The following is a 12,021-nucleotide window of genomic DNA, read 5'->3' on the forward strand; positions in this document are numbered from 1 at the left end:
ATTAATTGTCAAGCACATTGCCAGAATGATGTTTGTCTTTTGTAACTCTTGAGGAAAGAAGGCACTGTTATCAGTGAACAAAGTCAATATGGGGGTCATTCTGACCCTGGCGGTCCAAGACTGCCAGGGCCACGAATGACGGAAGCACCGCCAACAGGCTGGCGGTGCTTCCAAGCCCATGCTGACCGCGGCGGTAAAGCCGCGGTCAGAAAACCGGGGCTGGCGGTTTCCCGCCGTTTTTGCCCCAGCTGGGCGAATCCGCCAGGGCAGCACTTGGGGATTCTGACCCACTTACCGCCAGCCTGTTTCTGACGGTTTTCACTGGCATGGGCAGTGCAGGGGCCCCCTAACAGGGCCCCATGAAGCTTTTCACTGTCTGCTTAGCAGACAGTGAAAAGCGCGACTGGTGCAACTGCACCCGTCGCACCGCCGCAACACCGCCGGCTCCATTCGGAGCCGGCTCCTGTGTTGCGGCCCCCCATTCCCGCTGGGCCGGCTGGCGCTAACTTGGTTAGCGCCCGCCGGCCCAGCGGGAATGTTGGAATGAGGGAAGCGGTATTTTGGCCCCATGGCGGCCAAATGCCCGTTCCCGCCTGGGGGGCGGATTGCGCCGCCCGCCAGGGTTGGAATCAGGCCCTATGTGTCCTACTGTTATCTTGAAGTTTCTCTCTTTCTTAGCTCTCTCACATTTGGTGATCACAGTTTGGAGGTCCAGAGTATACAACTACAGTGAGATAGGGAAAAGATCCTTATTTATAATGGGAGCACTAAAGGTTTTGCTTGTGATACGAGTTCTTGTAAATACAAATAATCTGGCAAAATACAATATTTTTTTATCTGATAGGTCAAAATACCATTATTTGGTCCCAATTTCCTCCAATGATACTCATTAAACTAGGACAGTTTTATAGTTTGTGCTCATTGTCTAACAACCAAAGATTTAAGCCTGACACCATCAGTTTTAAGTGTAAGCAAGGTGTTAAAAGTTTGACTTATAGCAGTCTCAAAAGTGTGAGTGAGTAGATTTGATACTAGACCTTGAACTGACAAAATCACTTAAAGTTTTTTTATGGACAGTTGAATACATCATACCCAGTACGAATAACCAATGATTCGGAAGTAGTTATCTCAACTGAAACAAAAAGGATAAAACATCTGCAGTTGCTTGTATACTAATTTATAGTGGGCCTGGCCTAGCAATTTTGAATGGTTAGATACATTTTGGGCAGGGTAAGACTAATATGTGTATAATTGTCCCCTGTCTGTATTGACAGAGTGAACAAAAAATAGACACAATAATTTAAGCATTTCCAGTAATAATTTTTTGTTTTGCTGATTGCATTATGTTAAGAGACATAGAAATGCTGCTTAGGGTCCTTTATGTTAATGTTTCCTTGATAGTCAAGACGTACTTTACTGATGAGGTTCTGAAAAATCAAAATATGTCTAACAGAGATTGAATATTTTGAGCAGATGTGGTTTAGTGCCTGAGTTAGGCTGTTCCATTTGGGCAAGCTAAGGCTGATTCATAAATGATAAGGCAAAGGCTCAGTGAGCAAATACATTTTGAAATTAAACGATAGCAAAGATAAAGGCGCATGTCCTTATTACTGCTTTAGATTGATCAAAGCACTTCCATCTGTCTCATTATTGCCATTTTTAGCCAGTCGTTCTAAGTAGAACTGGGTATCATAGCTTAGTCTAACATTTCAAGTTGCACCTCATAAATACGGTCTACAAAGCTGAAATATCGAAGGTTGCATAACTATGGATGCCCACCTGTGTACCCCTTCACCAGAGTACTATCCATCATTTCCTGATTAATTATTTCCTTTGGGGTAGGGACACAAATGATTTACACATGGGTAGCTCTTGTCTGTCATGGCATAGTGTGTAAAGTACGATGGAACAGAGAGTAGTTTGGAGAAGTGTACATTGATTCAGAATCAGTCATTAATATACATCTTACATGTAATATTATTAGAAGACGTTCTGTAAGTCAAGTTGCTGAGGTCCAAAATATATGTTTTTCCATGTGGATCTGAGGATTTCAGTGGATCATTTACTAAAGAGGAAGCCCTCAATTGTGTCGTTGAAGTTTTATGCATCCTTTCATGATCCATTTTCTGTTTCCTAGCTCCAACACGATCTCATTGGAATAAAGAATAGATGTAAGTTTCAAGGTGGATATTTGCATTTGGAAAGTGCTCTATTGAACCAAAATCATGGATTTAAATATCTATGTCCTTAAAATTGAACAATGTTGCCTATTAAGCAAGCATTAAATCATACCTTGTTTGAGGAGAGGGTCTTATTGTAGCTTTCCGCAGCAGTTACACAAGCACATCAAATAACCTCAATACAATTCACCAAAACCTAATTGAACACCTTTTAAATAAATGAATTCAAGAGGGGCTTTATTACAAATGTTGAATAACCTTCACTTGAATGTGGTCATCTATTAAGATGTGCACTTTTCTTTAGAATAGTATCAAAAGCTAGGTGGTTGACTTTGTTCTAAAGTTAGTACACTTCATTACCATTGATTACCATGCAGCCTTTATCACGCAATGCCTTTACCATGCATTGCCTTTACCATGCAAGTTTTTACCACACACACATAGATATATATATATAGATCACACTACTCTCCTGCACGTGCCCTAAGGTAACTATAACTCATGCCCCCACCCTGCACAGTTTTCTCATCAATAATTTTATTGTAAACGTTGCACTGATATTACCAATGATATCATAGATGGCATGACTGATGTAATATGTGGGGTAATTAGCAGTGCATGACAAGGGTGCGAGTTGTAGTTACCTTAGGGCACAAATTATAGTTTCTTAAGGTAATTATAACAATAAATGCTGAATTTCTATGGTTTTGTGTGTGCAACTATGACGAACTGGTAACATTTGAATTTTTAGTGGATTTCAAATGCTCTTTTAATTCTATTTCCTAACTGTAAGTTCTGTGTAACCTTTGAGTTTTTTTGGTGAATTTCTAGGTTTTTGTTTTACATAAAGTATTTTGAATTAACATATGTTAATCCAACTCCCGCCTGAAGCCAACCCATGCATGCCCTCAACCCCACGCCGTGGGTCTGTGAGTGGGTGTGAGTGGCTGTATGGGTGTGTGACTGGGTCTGTGTGTGTGTATAAGTGTATGAGTGGGTGTGCGAGTGGGTCTGTGATTGTGTGTGTGAGTGGTTGTATGGGTGTGTAAGTGGTAATGTGGTGTATAAGTGGGCCTATGAGTGTGTGAGTGGGTGTGTGAGTTGGTGTATGAGTGACTGTGTGGGTTTGTGCGTGGGTGTGCAAGTGGTTTTGTGGGTCTGAGGGTTTGGTAATGTAAAGTAATATTTAATTACCATATATTAATCCAACAGCCGCCTGCAGCCAATCCCCCACCTGCAGCTAACCCCAAGCTGTGTGTCTGTGAGTGGGTGTGTTAGTGGCTGGATGGGTGTGTGAGTAGTTGTGTAGGTGTGTAAGTGGGTGTGTGTGTGTGGATGACTGGGTCTGTGAGTTGGTGTGTGAGTGGCTGTGTGGGTCTATGACTGAGTGTATGAGTGGCTCTGTGGGTCTGTGAGTAGGTATGCAAGTGGTTTTGTGGTGTGATGAGTGGGTGGGTGAATGGCTGTATGAATGTATAAGTGGGTGTGTGAGTGATTGTGTGGGTGTGTAAGTGGGTGTGTGAGTGGGTGTATGAGCGGCTGTGTGGGACTATGACTGGGTGTGGTAGTGGTTTTATGGGTGTGTGTGTGTGTGAGTATATGAATGCATGAGTAAGTGTGTGAGTGAGTGTTTTTTTTTTAATTGGAGTCTGGACATGCCAATCCATTTCAGGTTCACATGGAGCCAGCGCTGAGCACCGGGGTGGATCCGCAGAACCTCATGCGCCTCAAAAGAAGATGTTTTTCTGCAATTTCTTGCTCATTAAAGGTTCCTCATAGATCCCTTTATCAATTTCACAGGGTCATGGTACCTATACCCCCACCCCTTCTATCAGTTTTAAATCCCCCCACCCACAACTGAGTGCCCATACACAAAATGGTAGCCACAACTTTCTTCTCAGGTTGCGGCCAGCCAGTCACAGTATTGTTGTTGGTGCGTGGATCAACAGATCCATCACAGTGGACCCACATCTCTAGATCTACATAAATCTCTTTTTGTTTAATAACTCCAAAACTACTCAACAGATTTACACCAAATTACACAAAGAGATCTTTCTGGACTGAGATCTAGCTTTCTGCCAAATTTGGTTTAATTCCGTTCAGTGGTTCAGGCTGTGGTTGTGTCTAAAAATTCCTATGGGAAATTGCATGGGGAAAATGTGTTTTGGGACCTCCCTTTTTCTTGATCATTGCTTGAGAAATCACCCCAAAACTTTCCAGAATGCAGCTGAATTCATTGGCACACTAGTTTTGAACATTTCATGAAGATTTGTCATACAGAGCAAAAGTTACTAGCAAAACAGAAACACTTTTGCTATGAAAACCAGGTCTTAACTATAACTACCTACTGGCAACCTACTCACACTTTCACATCCATTCTCACACCCAGAGACACTCTCTCACAACTATTCTCACACCCAAAGAGACAAGCCTTGCAGCCAACCCTTGCTGCGCCCTACTGAAAGCTGTGCTCAGTGCGGGGTTGGGAGGTTATAGGGGGTTGGCCGCAGGTTCTGACTGCAGGAAATAGTTGGACATATTTATAGTAAATCAAATTAGTTTACGTTAAAAAACCCCCACAGATATTCACTGAAAAAAACAAAGGTTACAGGGACGTTATAGTTAGACTCACATTTTCAACATACAAAAAGTATAGAAAGTCACCTGCCATAGTTATAGTTATCTCAAGTAACTATAACATTTTGAGAAAGGGCTGTCATCAGGCTGTATTTAGTTTTCAGAATCTATAGGCCTCTTTATTGATATTCCCAAAAACTCAAACAGTGGGAATAAACGCAATACAGCACTGCCTATGCAGTGCAAGAAATAATTACACAACGAATTAGCAAACAAAAAGGAATATGTTTGATATTTCTCTTGCATCCAGTTGGAATTGATGACACTGACGCGGTGGCACAAAATAGCTTGTGAATTACAAAAAGAAAGTGATTGAGAGAGACAATATTAATAAAAAAGCACTACAATGCTTTTCTGCTTGTTTGACGATGTGCATTTGAAGAAGATTCAGTTTTGCCCATTTAGGCATGTTTCCTTTATGTATTGACTTCAGTCATTGTACAAACAAACAAATTCTCATTGGAGAAAATTTAAATCTTTCTCTGTAAAGCGAATTCCTTACATAGGCAATAAAGAATGAGTACATTCAAAACCTGACAAAATCACATCACATTAAACATAAATTAGTACACTGTCAAATTCTACACAGAATCCATTGAGAAAATACGTTCCAGTTGTTTCACTAATGTTGGTTAATCAGGGACTTAATACAAACTTCTAATGTATGACAACATTTCATAATATGGTAGTTTATTTATTTATTCCTATTATTTATTAATATTTTTCAATAATGCAGATTCTACAAGTTTGCATTATTTTTGACAGAGTTCTGTAATGTAATTTATTATATCTTCCAGTTGTTTGGTGCAAGATAGTAGTTCCAATGATTGCGTATAAGAAAGTAGAAAAGGAAGTGACATATTTTATACTACTTAATTGAAAAAATAATATTTAAAACCATGAGACACCTGAACACAAAATAAAGCCTTTATGTTTTAGTGCAGTTTAAATGTATAGTGGGATTCCCTTACCGTATAGAACCACTGAAAAGTATTGGGTCTTGCAGAATGATCGAAAGCCTGGAGCGAAGAGTGTGCAAAGGAAGTTTGGCAATATCAATCCCATCAATGACAATTTTTCCTGTCGAAATTAAAGACAAATGTATAGTTACTATTTGATCATTGAAGACGATATTTTCACATTGGTATAAAAAACAGTGAGGATTATTAATTTATGAAGGTGGAGTAGTAGGGCTGTAGGAGTAGGATATGTAGTCCACAAAGACTACAGACAACAGAGTAAATAATCAGAAAGGTATTCTGGGAACTGACAAATTTATCCATCATTCCATATCTTTAAAAGCAAACTAAGGAGCAGATTTATGAAAAGTACCTAGTGCAGTGCCACTTTTCTTGCGCCCCTTAATGCCCCCCTAACGCCACCATGTGTGCATCATATTTAAAATACGGTGCACCCTGGGGTGGTAAGGGGGACTAGCATCATAGTTTTTCACACTAGTCCAGTGCTTTGCAGGTTTAGGGTAAACAATTATGGCTCTAATCCTACAAAGCACCTAGAGGCCCATTGAAGACAATAGGAGCCTCTTTTAAACGCCTGCAGGCATTACAAAACTGCCAATGAAAATGACGCAAAGAAATCCCATAGATTTCTTTGCACCATTTTTTCGCCCCCCTTCCGTACATTATGCCTGGCCCAGGCATAATGTGGCGCAGAGGGTTACAAAGTGGCGCAATGTTTGCATTGCGCCACTTTGTAAATATGGCGCAGTGTTTTTGGCCTTCTAACGCTACATTAGCGTAAAAAAATGAAGCTAATGTGGCGTTAGAATGGCACTAAACCCACAAAAATCTGGGCCTATATTTCTCTCCAGTATGTCTATAAAGAAATCTGTAACATTTACATTTAAGAAACTGCAAACACAGTTTTAGGTATTTTGCGGCTAATGTAGAATTTTGCGGAGAGGGTTCTTCGTCACAAGGGTGACCATTTAGAAGTGGACGGACCTCTAGATTTATACTGATGGAGTAAAATGTACTCCTTCAATGTAAACTTTCCTCCAAAAGCCTGAAGGCATAGGGGCCTTCAGATGTAAGTTATCCAACCATCTGCTTTAATTAGAGTGGACAGTTAAACTACTTTCTTATTGCCCATCACAGTAAGGTATATCCTGGTGGATCACAGCAAGGTATATCCTGGTGGAGAAGGGACAGTAAAAAAGAAATATGACCCCACACCATGGGTGAAAACTTCTATGGTGCTTGGGTCATAAAAACTCTCTTGGTTGATTGTTTTGAAAAAAAAGCTGGCCGCCATCTATCAAACTTTTCCTACATTGACAAGAACTGCCATGACAGCAGGCAGATCCTGCCAATGTATAGAGATGCCCTCGGGGCCCACAGCTACCTCTAAATTTAGTGGATAGAGTAAAGCCAGAGTGGTGGACATAAAGTCCTCTTTCCATCAAACCCAATTCAGGCCCTTTGTTTCAATAATGAATCTCTTCATTGAACTGAATGAGGCGTAAGTTATTTTATAGCTGTATAAATGTTATATAATTCTGTATACTACTGTAGCTGAGCTAAGAACTTTGAGACCTTCGTGGGAATGTAAAAACTTCACTGAGTAATTAGTTAGAGACTGGCTTGTTGCAAGATGCACTAGGAAAATCCTAAGAGAAGTTTTTAACTTGTTCAAAATCCAACAAATAGTGTGGAAAGTTCACAAGCTGATGCTGAAGTGCCGGTCAGAAATCAAGGAGCATGTTGTATGCAATACGCACTGACGAACAGTTGGGACAGAAGTAAATAATGCATGTTAGATATGTGAGACTCTCAGACATTTGGCATTTGACAAGCTCTAAGGTTTGTCGAGCTGTAAATGTCGCGCCGCACCGCGCGGCGCGAGCCGAGTGTTCGGCTCAAGCCGGGCGTTCGGTTCGGGCCGCGCATCGCATTTCTAAGACGCAGCACGCCCCGAGCCTTTCCTGTACTTTACGAGGCCCCAGACCTTACATGGGGCCTCGCACTGCTCTCTCCCTCCGCATTTTTGGGGTTTCCTGACCCCTCTTACCTGTTCTTGTTTCTTCTTTTTCTTCTTTCTTGGGTTTTTGCTGCACTTTCCTTTATGTCTTTTCCCCCTTCCCAGGTTACCTTTTTCTTCCCAGCATTCCTCATTCCCTAGTCTCTATGGTTTCTACTCTATTCTGTTCTATCTACTTTTCCCTATCTAAAATGGTGTCCTTTTTCTTCCTGTGGGTCACTTTCTGTTTTTTGGTATTTAAGGGCGGTGTTTTCTTCTCTTCTTTGCGCTGCAACACTTTCTGTTCAGATGGTGTCCTCGCTCCTGATTTCCTTGCCTTTTGGTTCTGGAATTCGCCAATTCTGTGCTATTTGAATTCAGTTCTTTTTGATTCCTGTTCTTTGTTCTTGTTTTTCAGGAGTCATTCTGTTGGAGGTTTTTTCCCCTTTTTTGGAAGGGTTTTTTTCCCTCTGGTGCTATTTTCTGAAGGTCACGGTCTGTTCTTGGCGTTTCCATTGCCTACAGCACCGTGGCTACCAGAAAGAGTCGCCCCTTTTTGGGCCAAAGCCGAACACTCAAGATCCACGCCACGAGATCCACAGATTCCAGGCACAACCAGCACGTGAGTCGTGACAGATTGCAGCGCCAAACCATTCTGACGTCTTCAAACACCATGGATGACACAGTGGTGGCTGCTGCAGATCCGGATCACTCTCTCCTGACGACGATTCAGCAACAAGCTCAAGAATTACAACAACTACGCAATGAGAATGCTGTGTTACGACAGGCTTTGGCTTTCCGCAGTGGTGATGTTCCAACGCTTTCAGCTTCTACCCATCGTTTTTCCGGTGAACCAACCAAACTGCGTGAGTTCCTTGATTCCTTAAAGGTGTACTTCGCCTTCCGACCCACCCAATTCTCCCAAGACAGAACAAAGGTGGGTTATCTAATCAGTGCCTTATCCGGTCCTGCCTTGGCCTGGGCAACCCCGATGGTATCGTCCAACGATCCGGTATTATCGGACTATTCTGCCTTCGTGAATCGCTTCAAACAAATGTTTAGTCGTCCTGGATTGGAGGCTTCAGAAGAAGAAGCCTTATGCGACATTCAACAAGGTTCACAAGATGTCCTACAATACATAACACGTTTTCGCCAGTTAGCGGCAGAGACCACCTGGGTGGAACGTACGCTGGTGACTTTGTTTCGTAGAGGACTCAAAGAAGAAATAAAGGATGAATTAGTACATTCCACCAGAGTGGAAGATCTTCGTGGCCTGATGGATCAAGCCCTTTCCATTGAATACCGCCTTCAGGAACGGAGATCGGAGAAGAGAAGGAGTAGAGGGTCTTTCCAACCAAGCACTTCACGAGTTTATCCGCACCGTTCTGAGGAACCTCGCCCTCCTGCTAGAGACATCGAAGGAGAACACATGCAGGTGGATACTACTCGAGGTCCTCTCTCCGCTAGCGAGCGGGAAGACAGGCGAAAGAAAGGGTTGTGCCTGTACTGTGGTTCTGCTGGCCATATGCTTCGTACCTGTCCTGTACGTCCGTCAAGGCCATCGGGAAACGCCACTTCCCGTCCTCTGTAAGAAGGGAGGGGACGGGATTATCTGCCATACCTTCCATCAGTTCCTTTAATGACAATACAACATCCTTACTCATAGTACCAGTCCTGTTACAATTTCCTGACGGCCGTCAAGAAAAGACTATGGCTTTACTAGACTGTGGTGCTAGTGGTATTTACATGGATAAGACGTGGGCCACTACTCAACAAGTTCCTACACAACCCAAGGAAATTCCCGAACAAGTGCACACAGTGGACGGATCCTTGATATCCTCTGGTCCAGTTGATACAACTACTCTGCTGCTGAATTTACAGATCGGTAACCATCAAGAACACGTTGCCTTTGATCTCATAACATCCCCCAACCATACCATCATTCTTGGAATTCCATGGTTCATTAGACATAATCCGTATGTGAATTGGGCAACCCGGACAGTTTCCTTGTCTTCACAATTTTGTTACGAGCACTGTTTTTCTTCTGACAAGTATTGGTCACCTAAGAGATCAATAATTACGGAAGGTACCACCAGTTCTTCCATTAATACAGTCCAAGGAGTCCCTGAACACTATTTGGAGTTTCAAGATGTGTTCCAAAAACCATCCAGACCTGTGTTACCTCCACATAGGGACTATGATTGTGCTATTCCCTTGGAACCTGGCACTATCGTTCCTTTTGGAAGGATGTATTCCCTCACGGAACCTGAAAAGGGAGTTCTAAAAGAGTATCTGGAAGAAAATATACAGAGTGGTCTTATTGTTCCATCGTCCTCTCCGGCCGGGGCTCCTCTCTTTTTTGTACCCAAGAAATCGAAGGATCTTCGCCCTTGCCTGGATTTTCGAGGCCTGAATAAGATAACTATTAAAGATCGTTATCCTTTGCCTCTCATCAGGGATATTCTAGAAGCAGTCAGAGGGGCTCAACGGTTTACCAAACTAGATCTACGGGGAGCCTACCACCTTTTACGCATTAAAGAAGGAGACGAGTGGAAAACAGCTTTTAGGACCCCTTTTGGTCACTTTGAATACAAAGTAATGCCTTTTGGTCTCACTAATGCCCCCGCAATCTTCCAGAGATTTATGGACTCAGTGTTTTCTGACCTTCTGAACCAGACAGTTGTAATTTACTTAGATGATATTCTTATTTATTCTAGAAATCCCGAACTCCATTCTTCCCATGTGAAACAAGTCCTTCAAAGACTCCGGGCTCATCAGCTATTTTGCAAACCAGAAAAGTGCGAGTTTGAAAAAACGGAAGTTAAATATCTGGGTTATCATTTAAGTCCCACCGGCATAGCTATGGATCAAGAAAAAGTACAAGCTATTCTAGATTGGCTTTCCCCATCTTCTATTAAAGAAACACAATGTTTTCTAGGGTTAGCGAACTTTTATCGGCAATTCATCTTAGACTTTGTGAAACAGACTAGCCATATAACTCACACTTTAAAGAAGGAAAATTTAACAAAAGGATTTGTCTGGACTAAGGCGGCCGAAACAGCCTTTCAAGATTTAAAGAAGGCGTTCACTCAAGCTCCCATCTTAAGACATCCAGATACCAACAAACAATTTATTGTAGTTACCAATGCTTCCGAAAGAGCCATTGGAGCCGTCTTACTTCAACAACAAGAGGATGATGGTCTTGAACATCCTGTTTTCTACTTGTCCCATATACTCTCTATAGCAGAACAACATTACTCAGTACTGGAAAGAGAATTATATGCCCTGAAAACAGCCTGCCTAGAATGGAGACAGTTCCTGATGGGTTCCAAGGAGCCTTTTGAGGTGAGAACAGATCACCGTAATTTACAATGTTTACGAAATTTCGTATGCCAGAATAGTCGCCAAGCTCGTTGGGCCTTTTTCTTCCGTCAGTATGATTTTTACATTACTTATATTCCTGGATCCCAAAACATTCTGGCTGATGCTCTGTCTCGCCGTTATCCAGATTGTACTCCTGCCCCATCTCAACATCTACTGGAACCTAGTAAGATCATTGGAGTAGCTCAGTCTTTTCTGGAGGAGGTACAACTGGAATACTCCAACTTATCTGATCACGAAGTAGAGAAACTAAGGCCTCTATTACATAAAAGACAAGGTTACTATTATTATCAAGATCTGTTATTCCTCCCTACTGACAGAGTAAGAGAAAAAGCATTACAAATGTGCCATGATTCACCGGTTGCGGGTCATAGAGGCATAAAGGCCACACAAGAACTTCTTTCGCGATTTTTCTGGTGGCCTACCTGGAGACTGGATATTGAAAGATACGTTCAGGCTTGTCCCACATGCGCTCAAGTCAAGATTCCCCGTACCAGACCTGCAGGATTACTCCAGCCTTTGCCTGTTCTGCCAACTCCATGGCACACCATCTCTACTGATTTTATGTGTTCGCTACCACCTTCAGCAGGAAACCGGGTAATCATGGTCACAGTGGATTCCTTTACTAAAATGGCTCACTTCACTGCCCTGAAAAAGCTACCTACCTCCCAAGAACTGAGCCAGATATTTATCAATCATATCTTCCGTCTTCATGGACTTCCACATACCATTGTATCCGATAGAGGGCCTCAGTACATTTCCCGGTTTTGGAGATTTTTTTGTAAAACACTAAATATCAATAGAGCCCTGTCATCAGGCTTCCATCCTCAGACCAATGGACAGA

At 42.2% G+C, this 12,021-nt stretch overlaps 1 protein-coding gene across 4 annotated transcripts in view; it reads right to left on the reverse strand.

The window, feature by feature from the left end:
- ABCC9 (ATP binding cassette subfamily C member 9) overlaps window positions 1–12,021 on the reverse strand; it is an 843,291-nt gene that overhangs the window by 64,895 nt on the left and 766,375 nt on the right. For all 4 annotated transcript variants that reach the window (XM_069228541.1, XM_069228540.1, XM_069228543.1 and 1 more), the window contains one exon: window positions 5,789–5,897. In XM_069228541.1, the coding sequence (XP_069084642.1) occupies window positions 5,789–5,897 (109 nt within the window). The remainder of the gene's footprint in view (window positions 1–5,788; window positions 5,898–12,021) is intronic.

The sequence above is a fragment of the Pleurodeles waltl genome, chromosome 4_1, assembly GCF_031143425.1.
Source record: "Pleurodeles waltl isolate 20211129_DDA chromosome 4_1, aPleWal1.hap1.20221129, whole genome shotgun sequence".
Taxonomy (NCBI): domain Eukaryota; kingdom Metazoa; phylum Chordata; class Amphibia; order Caudata; family Salamandridae; genus Pleurodeles; species Pleurodeles waltl.